At 39.1% G+C, this 16073-nt stretch overlaps 2 protein-coding genes across 6 annotated transcripts in view; one reads left to right on the top strand and one right to left on the bottom strand.

The window, feature by feature from the left end:
* mcamb (melanoma cell adhesion molecule b) overlaps positions 1-11276 on the top strand; it is a 46688-nt gene extending 35412 nt beyond the window's left edge. The window contains exons 11-17 of one of the 4 annotated variants that reach the window (XM_061781097.1): positions 321-448; positions 1810-1951; positions 5526-5657; positions 6988-7029; positions 8231-8354; positions 9089-9200; positions 9310-11276. In XM_061781097.1, coding sequence (XP_061637081.1) covers positions 321-448; positions 1810-1951; positions 5526-5657; positions 6988-7029; positions 8231-8354; positions 9089-9200; positions 9310-9312 — 683 coding nt within the window. In that variant the 3' untranslated portion in view covers positions 9313-11276. The remainder of the gene's footprint in view (positions 1-320; positions 449-1809; positions 1952-5525; positions 5658-6987; positions 7030-8230; positions 8355-9088; positions 9201-9309) is intronic. The other 3 variants (XM_061781099.1, XM_061781098.1, XM_061781100.1) reach the window with 3 other exon arrangements.
* Positions 11277-13384: 2108 nt separating this feature from the next.
* cbl (Cbl proto-oncogene, E3 ubiquitin protein ligase) overlaps positions 13385-16073 on the bottom strand; it is a 68754-nt gene continuing 66065 nt past the window's right edge. For both annotated transcript variants that reach the window (XM_061781095.1, XM_061781096.1), the window contains one exon: positions 13385-16073. This exon is cut by the window's right edge and continues 1596 nt beyond it. The gene's annotated coding sequence lies outside the window, so the exon portion shown is untranslated.

The following is a 16073-nucleotide window of genomic DNA, read 5'->3' as shown; positions in this document are numbered from 1 at the left end:
GAAAGAAAGGCCTTTGTTCTGTTGTTGTGTTATAAATTTTATGATACTAGTGGTATCGGTGAGAACTCGGGTGAATACTCGTACTGGTATCGGTCGTAAAAAAAGTGGTATTGAACATCCTCAGTTTTTAGCATAACTACTTCAATTTACACGTTAATTTTGTTTAAAAAATCCTTTGTTGAATAAACTACAGTTTAGCCTGTCCAGATGCATAATAATATATAACAACGTATTAGAATAACTATGTGTGTTTTATAGTACTCTTAGACTGAAAGTAACTTGTAAGCTTTTCAATGGTATTATTATTATTTGCTGTTCAGGTGCACCAGAGATTAGGAAACCAGAAGACACAGACATCAAGGCGAGTTTGGCGGACACAGTGAACCTGACCTGCTATGTGCGAGGCTTCCCAACTCCCAGCGTTATTTGGACCACCCCTGATGGAAAGGTACCACTGACTGTTAATTTCCTGCACACCCTATCTACTATGATTGTTTTGATTTCCCCTAACTAATCAGCATAGAAGTCATTCCATAATTGGAAGAAACATTTCTGTCCCCTCCATGTAATGTCGAATAATGCATGAACAAAATACAGAAACATTAACTTTTGGTGTAAATTACAGTTGTCCTGAGATGAAATGTAATTGTTACTGTAGTAAAACTGATTCTTAAATATTATTTAAAATAACAAATTGCTCTCGAGCGTCCCCTAAAAAGCCTTTTTTCTCTTGTCCCCTCCCTCTTGATGAACAACTTACATATAAAATATATCAGATAAAATGAGTTTTAAATTTTGTTATTCGGTATGATTTGGTGACGATTTACTTGTAAATGTTAAAACAGTTTCTTATTGTTGCAGATATAATTTCAATATTAGTAATTATACTCTTAAGTTGTATCTCGCAATATACACGCAAACCTGTTAGTTACTAAAACCTTTTTAGCCATCGAGAGGAAGAGAAAAAAGGTGAGCTAGATGACTCAGCAGAAATGACATCATCAAGCTAATTACGCTTAACATGGGGAGCTTAGTCCTGTTTATTCTTTTTTTTCCCATGTTCTTAGCTGTAATGGAGTGCATCCCTCAAACCAATGCAACCCTTTTACAATCCTTTTATGTTATCATGTTAAAAGCAAAGGTTTTATTTTATTATTATTATTTTTTGAAGTTTTTTTTTTTTTTTACCGGTTTGCATAACAGCTAATACAGCTAGCATCTCCCCTTCAGCAAAAAAAAACCAGAACAAAAACAAAAACAACAAAATCTTAAAGAGCATTTATTTGCAACCCTGACAATTGCAACCATGTTACTATATTTAGAGAAATACTGAAATAAAATCTGTATTCAAGTAAAATGTAACTTTATTTAATTATAAAGGATTTATTCAGCATTTTTTAAATGTATGTTTTTCAGGTTACTATCTATAACAGGGTTGGACCAAATGCAGCTGAATAACAATTAATAAATCAATCAAACCTTCTTGATAAAGTGCTTTTCATACAAAATAAAATCTTGCTTTACATGGTCATATGGTAAATACTGTATATGATATAACAAATAAAGTACCTCATAAAAAGCGTACTGTTCATGGTTGAGGTGGACGAATCAAATTATATGATCGTATACCTGCAACCTGTTTTTCTTTAAAACATAAAATATAAAGACATAAATGGTCCGTTTTTCAAAAATGTTGATGCATAAATTGTACTCCAATTCTGGAGAAGTCCACTGATGAAGAGAATAAAATACAAATGTAGTGAATATCTTGGATGACTGACTAATTGATTGATTCCTGTATCACTGCAGGTCCTGGAGACCACGTCCCAAACCGAGACGGAAGACAGCGTCGACAGTGTGATGAGCGTGGAGGTTACCTCCGACCTCACTGCCTTCTGCAACGCCTCCAACGTGTACGGTGCTGACGCCGTGACCTTCAACATTAAAGCCGGTGAGTTCTTGCTTGGGTTTTGTGTTTCTGCACTAGGGGGCGAACATCTCCCCAACACTGAGGCTGATGTCATACGTTCACGATATGGTGCAACTCTGATGTGACGCAATACAATTCCTTCTAATTGATTACGATTGGATAATATACAATAAATGCGACACAATACAGGCAGGTTAATTACAAATACAATGCTATACGATACTGTTCACGACAATTAAAATTTGATATGATACAATCCAACTAAATCTACAATGGAATACAATTTACTCCAATTATGATATGACACAATTTTTTATTAAATTACGATACGATACAATGCAATTCACTGCGAATGCAGCAAGACATACAGTATTACAGTACAATTAACTTCAATTACAATATGATACAATTTGATTAACTCGATTTATGATCCAATATGATACGATTCACTGTGATTACGATGTAATAAAATTCTTTATTTCTATTGTTATATGATACAAGATAATTAATTCCAATTACAATGCGATATGATAGGTTCACTCCAATTATGATGAGATACAACAAGATTCATCCCAATTACTATACAATACAATATGATTGCATCAAATTACAATGCAATACAATACAATTCAATCGAATTAAAATCTGACGCTAAATGATTCACTCCAATTACGGTATGATTTACAGGGTTCGAAGTTAACTTTGTAAAATTTACGCATGCTCTGTTCGATCAAGTGCACTGTCTGCTATATCTCACGGTTCGGTTTTATCACGGTATTAATCTCACGGTACGATCATTATTGCGGTATTGTGGGAAAGCTCACACAGTATTGCAGGAAGGTTGATGGTACAGGTGGGATGAAGAGGTGAAACCAGAAATAATGAAAAACCTCTCTTTTTCTTGCTCACTGAGTCCTTCACAATAGGCTTTAGTAGTTTCTTTGCGTTTCCCCACAGATTTTTGGGAAAATCATATTGTTGTGCACTTCTATCCTGTCCATCCGTTTACATTTGTATACAGTACCTACAAAACGCTATTATTGCTGCAGCAATGCTACGCACACAATAACAAAACTGTCCATTGAGAAATTGTCTGTTTCCAAATTTAACTGAATTTATAGTCAAATCTTTGTAGTTATAACATTAGAAATTGCTGCGATTAAAAATTACTGCCTACTAACAGTGATTTATTTGCTTGAGTCCAAAAATTAAAATCAAGTCAGAAAGACAGGAACACGATTAAAGACAACGCAGGTTCAGAAACAGACAAGTAACAATAATTCAAATCATGGGACTCTTACATAGTTTATTTTCCTGCGCTGAGTGATATTGTAATATTATTTATTTTTCTGAGGACTCTGTGATATGTTTTTAATTGAAATGTAGAGCGAAGTATGTAAGATGATTTATTTTTGCAGCGATATAGTGTGGACCTATTTTATCATTTCATTTTTGTGACTAATGGAGTTTTAACAGGAGTTAGAAGCGTCATTCCCTCTCCGTGTGATGTTCATTCACCCATGGCTTTCGACTCGCTAGGACACCACTAAAGATTGATACTGTTACAATATGCTGGCTTTGCGAAGCAGAGGTCCATGACAACCCATCCCGGCCCGTGGGTCTGCGTTTGCTGGCACAGAGGCCAGCATGAACAAGGCGCCTCTATCTCGCCCAGTCGATTGTGACGCAACGCTCTGACAAGTGTAGTACTGTAATTTCTCGTGTATAATGCGCATCCCCCGCCCAAAAATTGTCAAAAGTCAATGGTGCGCATTATGTATAGGGTAAAATGAAAAAAACATTCCCATTTTATAAACGTATGACGCCATCTAGAGGGTATGAAAAAGCTGTACACTTTCATTCTAATATGCCACTGTCACCTAGAGGTTATGACAAAGGTGTAGCCTACACTTTCTTTCCAATATGACAGGGGTACATATGACTGCATATATGTACAATTGTGCTCATAAGTTTACATACCCTGGCAGTTTTAGTTAAATTTGTTAAATACGACTGATGACTGAAAAGCAACCCTCATTAATTTCTTTATGGTTATGTTTTGTTTAATGATAGTGCTTTTCTGAAATGCTGGACAGTTTAATTTGAGCCACATTAAAATAAAATTAAATGTTTTTCGCCTGGCCCTTCATCTTTTCTTTAAAGAATTGTACACATCTTACAAATTCTGCCTGCCTGCCGTATGAGCACAACTGTGTGTTTTCTCATTTACTAAATAAAAGTAGGGCTGTGAATTTCAAAATAAGAGCAAGTAAATGAAAAAAGTATTACGTGTTCAAATAATGTGCTTAACTTCAGAATAATCCTTGGGGAAAAAAATACAGATAATATTTCATGTTTTGATCAAATGGGTAGAAGAAAAATCATGCATTGTAGAAATGCATTATAGATAGGTAGAAGGGTTTTCCAGAATTTTTAGGTCAACTTTGGGTGTGCATATTATACAAGGGTGCGCATTATACACAAGAAATTATGGTACGCTGTAGCAAGTTGAAACGCTAATGCACTCCTCTCAATGCTGCGGTCACGCAGGCCAGTCAGCCAATCAGTGTATTTCTTTAGACGTACACACATGGGTTACGCATCCAGTTGGATGCGTTTACACTCAAATGAGAAAGTGAAGCACTCTAGCAGCCTGGCTAAGCGGCTTGGCTTCGTATAGACGACACAGAACTACATTTTAGCCACAACGGCACATTATTTCATGCCGAGACAAGGCCACGACGGTGTCGAAGCACTTTTAATTTTGCGAAATCATGAATTTTGTGACATCCCTACATACGACAATATATATTTTCATACGCTTGCCTAATTGGGAATGATGCATGTTTTGCTAGCTTGCCCGTGAATATTTCTGAATTGCCCCGGGCAATCGGGAATCAGTAAACTTCGAACCTTGGATTAAATCCAATTAAGACCTTTACGATTCACTCTAATTCCAGTGCGATATGATGAAGTAAGATTCACTCCAATTATGATTCCATAGGATCGAGTTAACTCTGATTCCAATGAATTACTATGCATTACAATACACTATGATTCACTCTAGTTACGATGTGATACATATGACATAATTAATACAACTCAGTATGGTATAATGCAATGCAAAGAATACGTACTATTTAGTACTGGAGATACAAAAAGCTTTTTAATTGCGTGTTAACACTGCGTCTTCTCTTATAACACCTTCTATATTCAACAATGAGGAATAGAAGTGCACCACTCCATGTTCTCAGCACAGGTTTGTGCATGTTGTAGCATCACAATATATTCCCATGAGTCTCGGACACCTTGTTTCTTGATGACTCCAAAATGAAGCTAAACTCTTTAGGTCATGTAGCTCTACTTCCTCCATGTGTGTTTTCTGTTTTCCCTCATAATGTTACCAGATTTGACGTAGACCTGCGAGAGCCTTCAGATCCCCCCCCCCCCCTGTGTACTTTTGGTCTGTTTCACATCCGTTATTTGTATTTCGGCTGTGCTAACGCGTTGATTGTGTGCCACAATTGTCATGTCCTGCTCCTCCTGTGTGTTAACATGTTGTGACCTCCCCTGTGTGCCCCTTACCTTATTTCAGTTGTATACACCACAGCAGCAGCCACCACCACCACCACCACTAGCACAAGCACAAGCACAAGCACAAGCACAAGCACAAGCACAAGCACAAGCACAAGCACCACTCGCACAAGCATTCTTTCCCCTTCCACAGGTAAGACCACAGTTGCTCTGCATTGTCTGCTTCGCTGCGTACATCTGCAACACAACATGTTGAAACTCTTGAGGGCGTGATGTGAAATCAGTATTTGTAGTTTTTAAGGAATTTTATTTCACCGATATACATTACATCGTGAATGAAAACAGCAACGATTTGTAGTACTTTACCACACTCCCTACTTACAGTTATATTTAACTTTTAAGTTCAAATACATTCATTACATTTGCATTTCATCTTTAATAACTGTATTTTTTTTACAGTTATCTAGATAAAACTAATTGTTTAACTTTAATTTGCAATACATTTGAATGAAATCAAGTACAGTTTTTAATTTTTTTCCCTATATATTCAAATGCAGTGTTAATGGTCAAACTGCGCAATAAACGCTTACAGTACTTTTTAGGAATAAAAGCTCTCATTTTTTAATGAACACTTAGGCCCACGATGTTACTGTATTTAATTGTTGGTCATTATGGTGGTAGAGCAAAGTAAGTTTTTTTTTAGGTGGTACTTAGTGTAAAAAGTATGAAACACACAAATAATAAACACACAGAAAAATATTATTTACAGTGGCGGAATGAGGGGATAGGAACCAAACTCGACTGCGAATAACTCAAATCTGCAAACAACTGGTGCTCCCTTATGATTGCCATTACATTTAAAAAAAGAAAAAAAAAGCAAATAAGCGGGGGATTGGGTATTAAAAAACACAGAAATAAATGAGGTTTCTACGAATAACGGGGCAGAGGTTCCCATAAAAGGTGAAATCGTGAATGCAAATATGCGGGGGTCCAATGGTACGTATTTCTTGTCAACTAGTAAATCGATCAGTCAATGTCAATGTTAGGGCATCTCGGATGGGTAGTGGTTAATATGTCTGCCTCGCAGTTCTGAGGCTCAGGGATAAAGAAGGATTTTGATAAATAAAAATGCATGATGGCATGCAAAAGGAGGCTAGTTCCAGTACATGTACCCACGGCCAGTTCAGTGTGACTGTAAGGAAGCAGCTGATGCTGTGGGAGTCAGGAGAGTCACTGACTCTCCTGACTACCACGAGGGTTCCTCTTTGGTTAGCCGGGCCAAAGCATTCCCGACATTTCCAGGCCCCTCAGAGGAAAAGGGTTCTGGGTGGCTGTTTCTTGCCAAGTGTCACTTAAATGATATTACGCAGGGCCACTGTGCGACTGACCACGATCACACGTTCACGCTAGATGCTTAGCCCTCATATCTCTGCGTACTGTATTGTGTATGTGGCCTGCCAGCAGGAGTTATTCAATTTCCTCCTACCTCCCACTGATAATTGTCCTCGTGTTTCCCCCCCCAGTCCAAGCAGGTACCGCTATTCCACCAAAGAAAATCAGGAAAGGTTTGTACAATATGTAATTTGGTGCTCAAGGGTTGACTTCCCGCTCTGTCTCGCTCGCTCTCCTGACGCCACCTTTCCTAGCATGCATCAGCACACTTTACCTGTCCTCCACTTTGGAACGTTGGCACCTTCTTTTTCTCTCTAGGTTGCCAGGTTCATTTATTTATTTTTTAAATCTGCACTTAATTGACTTTTTCATAATGTTTGTAAACAATAGGTGTCAGGTACTTCTGGGTGGCAGAAAAGCGATTGACTCACTGACCTGAATTGAATCGATGAATAAAACACCTGCTAGATATGCCTCAGAAGCTTTAGTTATTTCCATGCATCCATCTTCTTCCAAATGAATAAAAAAAATAAAGAATCCAGTGGGCGAAAATGATAAATCAAGTGGATGTTGTAAATATTTTGCAGAGAAGATCGCAAGACCCACTAAAACAAGTGAAAATTTGAGCTACGTGTGCGCTTTAGACTCCCACCGCTAAACTGCACAACATCTTCAATTCATGTAGGTTTCCTTGCAGTGGAAGGAACATATCAGTAGGTGGCGCTATTGCCATGAAGCTGGCAGGACAATACATTAGGTACAGGTATTTTCTGTATCTTATTAGGTATAGCTATTATCTATCTATCTATCTATCTATCCAACTAGCTATTTTAAAATCAATGTACCTGTTGAAATATAAATTACAGCCACTGTTCTCCCTGCCCTGTGATTGGCTGCCAACCAGTTCAGGGTGTACCCCGCCTCTCGCCCGAAGATAGCTGGGATAGGCTCCAGCACGCCCGCGACCCTAGTGAGGAGAAGTGGTACGGAAAATGGATGGATGGATGGATGTTCTCCCTTCCAAACAATTTTTCCCACGTAACATTTTTTCCCCCCGACTGACACTTACACAAGCAAGCTACGACATTAGAAAAGACGGCTAAAATCATCATTCAACCATTTGCCTGTTTTCACAATTGCTCTGCCATGGTCAAAGTCATGAAAGGGTTTGTTTGCTAGTGGTGCAATCAGAGGTTTTGCCACCCGGAAGTACGTGTGATGTCATGGTGAAAAGGTTTATTCAGAGGCATCATCCTTCCACGCTGCGGCTCCGGCATGCTGCACACTCGGCGTCATCCCACCCTGCACCTGACCACCCCGCGCCTTTTTCTTTTCTACTAAATTGACCTTGTTCCTGTAAATCTTCTCCACCAGAGGGCAGAGGCGTGATCATCGCAGTCATTATCATCTGCCTCCTGCTGCTGGCCATCTTGGGAAGCGTGCTCTACTTCCTCTACAAAAAAGGAAAGATCTGCGGCCGCTCCGGCAAGCAAGACTTGTAAGCGTGCAATACGATCAGTCAACACTGTTTTTGTCTCAATCTCCAGATTAACATTTTTTTTTGTATCACTCTCCATTCATTTTAACACATATTTGAATTCAACAGCCGTCAATGGCAGTGAATGAGTTTTAAGTGGTGGCAAAAGAACTCCCACCACTTCTGAAACATTTTGAAATAATCATGGCAAAATGTATGGTTTCTATGTGAAAACTACCACGTTTATGGAGGGTGCTACATCAGGATATGTTTTGGTGTGACCGGCGCATGCTCATGTTGCTTTACAAAAGGTGAAAATAAGTAATCATACTAATCATATTTTTTGTATGATTTTCAACCCCAAGTGAGCTGGGGTAGGCTCCAGCTCACCCACGAGCCTAAGCCCCCCACCCCCACGATCGACGCAGACAAACCCGACTGAATTGTCACGTAATGAGCGGGATTTGGCAACCAAAACCGTACAAAGGAAAGCCTTGACACTCTTTGAAGTGACCGGGTTTGTCGAGCTGGGTAACAATATGGCGCCTGCGTATGTCACTGTCCAGAATTTCCTATATTGGGCTTTTATTTGGTGGTGTCTGTGTGTGCGCGTGTTTTTTCTCGTGATTGTCCAGTTCAGTCGCTTTCAGCCGTGCTGCTCAGCCATGTGGCGGGCCTAGTGAGGACAAGCGCTATCGAAAATGGATGGATGGAGTTGTTCCTTCACTGACATATCACCACTTTGTGTCTTGTAGCACCAAAGACAAATCCAGCAAAGACAACATTGTGGTTGAAATGAAAAGTGACAACACAGAGGAAGCTGTCCTCCTCGGGGTCAACGGAGAGAAGCTACCCCCTAGCAACCAGGTAGATAATATCCACCCTTGTGTGACCCCACCAAAGACATTCTGTGCTCCATTTACTCACCATGTCTATCCATTTTGTCCATCTTTGCTTGTGTGTTTGTCCTGTGGAGTAAACAACGGTGAGGAGGAAGCCACTGCTGTGACTCAACAACACCAAGCTCCACCACAGCCTCTTTTTCCGTTCAATCAAAAGCTGTCTGAGACCCCAAAATCATCACACTGGGCTAGATAACATCCCTGCATGTTTGTTGGAGGGCAGCAATGTTTGAATGAGGCTGTCAGGCTGTCCGTTTCTTATGTTGCTGACCCAACGTTGAGCAGGGACTATTTTTTTATACAGCCGAATAATCACTGTATCACACCTGAACAGGCTCTTCCTCCAGTGTACATACTACGTCATCTGTGTATATATATTTGCTTATTTAAAGTGTATTGACACTTGATTTACGAAGAGCAGCGACAGTCCTTCTGTAAAAGTCCATACACTGAAAATCTTTGTATATGTCACAAATTTCCTTAGAGGTAATTCAAATAAGCAGAGGGAGTATTTCAAAGCCCCGTTGCACAGCAAAACTGTTCCAGCACAAAAGGCATACAAAAAAAAGAAGAGATAATACAAATATATTTTGCCTTTTAGTGCTTAAATCAAACCCCTGGTTAATTTAAAAAAAAAATAATCTTCCACATTTGCCTCTCTGCAGCTAACAATACCATTGTCACACTTCCACTGGAAAGGATATATTTTTGCAAAACTATTATAAATTATTATGGATTTCACATCATGGTCTTTAGTGACTTTCCGTTCCTTCACAGTTTGAATATTGCATGTGTGTGATTAAGCTTTACAAATGGTAAAATATTACACCAAAGAGCTTTGACTATATATATATATATATATATATATATATATATATGTTTTTTTGTGGGCATATATGTAGATATATATATATATATATATCTACATATCCGCACACAAAAAAAAACACTTTCTACTGTTAAGATATGAAGCGCAGTGATGTTTTTTTGTTCAGTGCACTGATTTCTTTGTGGTCTTCATGTAGTTCTGTTGTTTTTCTCGAATGTGAAACTGTATTTTTGTGATGTGAAAATGAAGGCTCATGCGGTGACTGCTTGTGTTAAAAAAATATATACATATTCATGTGAATATGTATGTGGAATAAGCCAAAGTGACACAATCTCCCCCATGGCTCACACACGACGCCTTACATTGAGTGCCGGCCGCACATATAGCACACGCCAGAAACTGCCACTGCTTATGCTGACTTGGAAGGGGCATTGACTACATTTCCTTGATTGAATATAAGCAAAATTCATGATCAATTAGTCAATTTTGTTAATTATTTTTTTTAATTAGATGGGAGAACAGCTCACTGAATGTTCTGAAATTGTGTTTCCACACCAGTGTTCTACTGCAAATGCTCAGCTTCTGATAGATGATGTTAATTTGTCCTTCTTTAGACAGAAAACCACCTGAGAGTGAATCAACAGCGCCTACGCTGGCTGCAGCCAGGTTATATACTCAAAACACGATTAATCCCAACAATCGACTCCACGTGATTTTTAATCATCAATTAATAGATTACTATGCCCATCCCTAAATATTGACGTTGTATATGTGTAAGACATGGTGACTGGACTACTGAGGAGGGGGAAACAACTTATTGTACACACAGAGACAACAAGGGCTGACTGAGTAAATAATGTGCAAGAGAATCAGCATTTATGCATTTATTGTGAAAACATCACATCGATTATATGGCTTGGTGTGATTTTATATGTGAAGATGATGTTTTGTGCCTTGTGACATTTCAATGTCATCCCTGAAGTCCTGTGGTTTGGATCAGGATACTGCATACTGAAGTCCTATTAATGCTTGTGCAGCCCTGTTGATCAACAGTCAAGCTATTTTGTGAACTTCTGTCACTAGTCTCATTTGTTTTTCAATTGGTTGTCAATTTCTTTTGCTCTTTAAACTCCTGGAGACATCAAATGTAAAGCTATGCTTTTTCAAGCCATTTTTTAAAAAATTCTACTGAATAAAAAAAAATATATTAAAGGGAGTGTTCATTGTTGTGAATTAATTTATCATGTCAATTCATTGTAACAGCTACAAAAACAATCAAAAGAGAGCAATTTTCTTGTAATGGCAGGTTTTTGTGATGTAAGAAAACAAAAACAGAATGAATCATTTCCAAACGTTTTATACTATTAGTGTGACCTTTACAACGCTATCAAATAAAAAAAGAAACAATTGTGATAATGTGAGCGGCGCAGTGACTGACTGGTTAGCACATCTGCCTCTGAGAGCCCGGGTTCAAATCCGGCCTTGCCTGTGTGGCGTTTGTATGTTCTCCCCGTGCACAAAATCATGCATGGTAGGTTAATTGAAGACTCTAAATTGGCCATAGGTGTGAATGTGAGTGCGAATGGTTGTTTGTTTATATGCGCCCTGTGATTGGCTGGCGACCAGTTCAGGGTGTAACCTGCCTCTCCCCCGAAGATAGCTGGTATAGGCTCCAGGACGTCCGCGATCCGCGTGAGGATAAGTGGTACCGAAAAATGGATGGCTGGATGATAATGTGATTCCACAAGTGTGCACACGACCACACGGCTTGTGCTAACACTAAATTCCCTCCACCTTGACTAAGATCCCAGTGCCAGCTGAAGTGTGTGATTGTTTTATTGTTCAGTTGAGTTGTACCAGTTACAAATCACATAACGGTGCAAAGTTTTTCCAATGATTTATATTGGGCTAATTTTTTTTACATCACAAAAACCTGGCATGTGAACAGGGGTGTGTAAAGATTTTAGATCCACTGTAGGACAGGATGTGATGGGACAGGGGTTGTGGTTGGAGTGGCTATGCAGCGCCAAACACCCCTTTAAATAATATGAGTGCAAATAAGAGAACCGTCAAAAGAAGAGATAGAGTCCAATTTTCTGAAAATGCAGAGCAAAAATCCCAAGCAATGAGACATTCAAACATGCTAAGGAATCTGCCCTAACCTCCTTTTTAATCAAGAATCATTTGCATGAAAAGTCCATTGTCCAAAGTCCACATTTTTTTTGTATTTTTCCAAGTTGCATTAGTACATATATAATGCTTCAGTGATCACAATTGAATTTTAATTTTTATTATGAGAGAAAAAAAAAAAAAGCCATACTTACATATTGAGCTTGTCTGCTACTTTGTCATCTTGGTGAACTTCTAAGCTGACACACCTCTCTTTCACAGTGGAATGAGGTAGTGATTAAGTACTTTTAGTTACATTTGTTCTCAATCTGCCTGGACAAAAATGCTTAAAAAAAACAGTTTAATACACACATTGTATGGACTTAAGTATTGGGACACGAGTAATGCCAGTAACACGTTAGAATTTTGTGTATGTGGCACTCACTTTCACATTTACATACACGCACGCACACAGAGTTGCGTTCATGGACCACAATCAGCAGTGCACTGAGAATGGTGTGCTTGTTGATGTTTAGGTACTTACTGTATTGTGTTGGCATATCAAGTCTGCGCTAAGTTGCTGATTTAATGATATTTAAACAATTGGTTCATGTTGATGACATCATTCTGTAACTTGTGTGGCGTACATTACCAAGTAATGGGTACAGGTAAGCTAATGCTTTTTTTGTACCGTGGCTAAGCGATATTCCTCCCTTGCCAGCTGCTGAAAGTAACTAGTTACTTTTTTGTAAACTAGTTACTTTTGAAATCAAGTAATCAGCAAAGTAACTAAGTTACTTTTTCAAGGTAACTGTGGCAATTGGACACTGAGCCACTTCGCTGGAGCTGAAAATAATGAAATATGGATAGGGAACGTATGAATGGAGATGTTGGGTGTGCAGTTGTGGGAATTCTGGCTCTTGGTATCTTGGTTGTGGCCTTCCTGTATGGAGTTTGTATGCTCTTTGTTTTCTCTGGCTTCTTCCTAAACAAATTGTCCATAGGTAAAAATGTGAGCGCATGGCTGTTTCTCTTTGTGCCCTGCGATTGACTGGAGTCCAGTCCGGGGTGCACCACACCTAGTCAACTGGGATGATCGGCTCCTGCTCACCCTTGAGGCTAATGAGGGCAAGCGCTCATAGAAAGTGAATTGAAGGAATTAAGGTGTTATAATATTTTTGTTGAGAACTAAACAAGAATCACAAAATGTCTTCTGCTTACCATTTTATTAACAGCACTGTGCATTCTTCCAAATTGATATGAACTTTAAAAACAATGAAGTTAATGAATGCCTTTTTAAATTGACTGAGGACTAGTGACATAGGTAGGTGAACCCACAGCTCCCTCTTGTGCATGCGCAGAGGAAGAATCCATCCGGGATGTGCTGTCTTTTTTTTTTGGGGGGGGGGCTAAGATGAACTGTAAATGGCAGGTGCATCTGGATGGAAGAAGCAACACTGCACAATCTCATCTACACACACAGACGTCTCTTACACACGCACACACACGCGCGCGCGCACACACACAAGGCCTCAGTCAAAACATGTCAACTCAAATGGCACTGCTTTAGAGAATTATTCACAGAAGTAAACAAAACCTTTGGGAAGGTGGGGTAAAGAACAACGCAGGAATGTAAAATGAGAGAAAACAGCACTCTTTTCTACGACCACAAGCTCCTTTAGAGTGACAGTATCAAAGCACAATTTGGTATATACTGTGCGAGTAAATCGATACACGACGACATGCTGTACAGTAACGAGGCCTCCATGACTCGGCATTCAAGAAGTTTGTCAAGGCAACTAGGAGCACAAAAGCAGAAATGAGGATCGACCGGACAGCTTAAACCAGAATAAGCGTATTCGCTATTGTTTCACACACGCATTCTTCATATGTGACGAGTGTCGTGTCAATGTACCTCAAAGCTCTTGTGCGTGTGTTCAGAGTACCTGGCAGCTGCTATGTACAGAGAGGTCTGTTGACCTTGGAAATACTGTGCAAGTTATAATGACTGAAAGAAATGCGTAAAAAGGCTACATGTGTGACTTCATTGATTCCAATTCACCAGCTCTAAAAACATTATTCCTGAGTTATTTCTGAGAATTGGCTGGCAGTGAGCCCAATTTTAAATCCTCAGCTGTTCCCTTTCTATTGGGTGTAACTCTGGAGCAGTTTGCTTATTGCTGCTACGACAACCTGATGGAAAGAACAAAATGAAAAGTTAAAACACTGCAGAGTTGACAGCTCTCAAGCTGCTTTGAACGTTCAAGTATGCTACATTAGCTAATGCAGGAACACGATACTGTCACTTTAAAGGACAACCATTTTAAACAATATTCACAAATGTACACGTAAGGCTTGTTTAACACTAGAATAGTAGCAGCAGTGAAGCACTTATGAATTAATTCCAACAATATTACAATAATATATTACCAAAAGGAGATCGATGACAATATATATATATTTTTGTAATTGTAACACCGCAGTGAGCTGGGGACCGAAACCTGAACCAATCAGTCGATGATGTCAGACAGACAGAGACAAAACAACAACAATATAAAACATGAAATAAAAATCAGCCGCCTCAGATGGCAGAACATGAGCCCGTCTCGGTACAGCACGCTGGTCAACATTAGAACATCCACATTCATTTCAGGCACTCATGCTAATAACATTTACTCGCACACATACACAATGCCAGACAGTCCAGACCTAATTTACAACACAAGTACCAAAGCCATGCTAATGAAAAGGAAAGAGCACGTGTGGCATTTTTCTAGACCTGCAGTGAGGCCCAAGTTTGCAAAATTCTGAGTTGAGGCTGACCCTAGCTGGAAATGACACAAGAAAGTGGCAAAAGGAATTTAAGGGTTTATGTTAAGACATACAATGAAATGTTAGACGTTTTCTACGACAAAAAGATCCTGGTGAAATATAGCACAATCTCGAGCTTTCATTCTCAGTGTGGCGCGTGCGAGTACCACTAGTGGTATACAGGCTCCCTCGAGTAGAATGTGAAAGACTCATTGCCCACGGACAATTCAGTTGTATTTAACCTTTAAGTTCAATACATTTAATCTTTTAGGAATGCTTGTTTAGTAACACTTATTTGGGTACAATTTTTATTGCATTTATTTTATTTCTATCAGTCTCTGTAATTTGAAAATAAATGTCCTGTAAATTTGACACACCAGAAGTGTTGTTCATATCCAGCCAAATTTGAATGATTAAAAACATAATAATAATAAATAAATAAATAAATCAAGTGGGGGGGAAAAAAAAGAGGCTTCAAAATTGTGAAAAATCAAGCCATTGTCTTTGCTCTCAAACACTGTGGGTGTGCCCGCTGAATGCCTGAAAAAATGATGCTTCTTTGTTCAGCCTCTTTCTTATGCATACACATCCGCAAAAATATATTCGCTTAAAGTCTAGATTATATCCGCGACAAGAGGCGCTAGCCACCAGCTAGCTCACAAGCTAACAGACTTGGGCCAAGTAATAACTAAATAACTTATAAGTGCGCCAAATGACCACTGATGCGAACAAAGGCTCTGAAGTTCTTATACAGTCAGGGTAGGGCGACTCACGCCGGGGGCCAGCTTAGTCAATGGTCCCCGTTTAAGCCACAACCCAAAAAAAAAAAAAAAAAAAAACAATCTGGAAAACTACCGGTTTAACCCTATTAGCTCCACCATTGAAAACTACCAAGTTCTCAGGTTTTGCATGCACATTGTCAACAATTAACTTAAAACGTGTATAATGTATTGAGAAACAGATCTCTGGGTTAGCTTTACAGGGGCTTTGTGCAATACATTTTAATGGAATCAGGTAAGTTCACCCCCCTCCCTTTATTTAAGCGCAATATAGATGTTCAAACTGCATAATTTTCCCGCGACTTACAAT

Source organism: Phyllopteryx taeniolatus, chromosome 8, assembly GCF_024500385.1.
Source record: "Phyllopteryx taeniolatus isolate TA_2022b chromosome 8, UOR_Ptae_1.2, whole genome shotgun sequence".
Classification (NCBI taxonomy): domain Eukaryota; kingdom Metazoa; phylum Chordata; class Actinopteri; order Syngnathiformes; family Syngnathidae; genus Phyllopteryx; species Phyllopteryx taeniolatus.
Note: the sequence above shows the minus strand (reverse complement) of the source record. Positions and strands in the feature narration are given on the sequence as shown.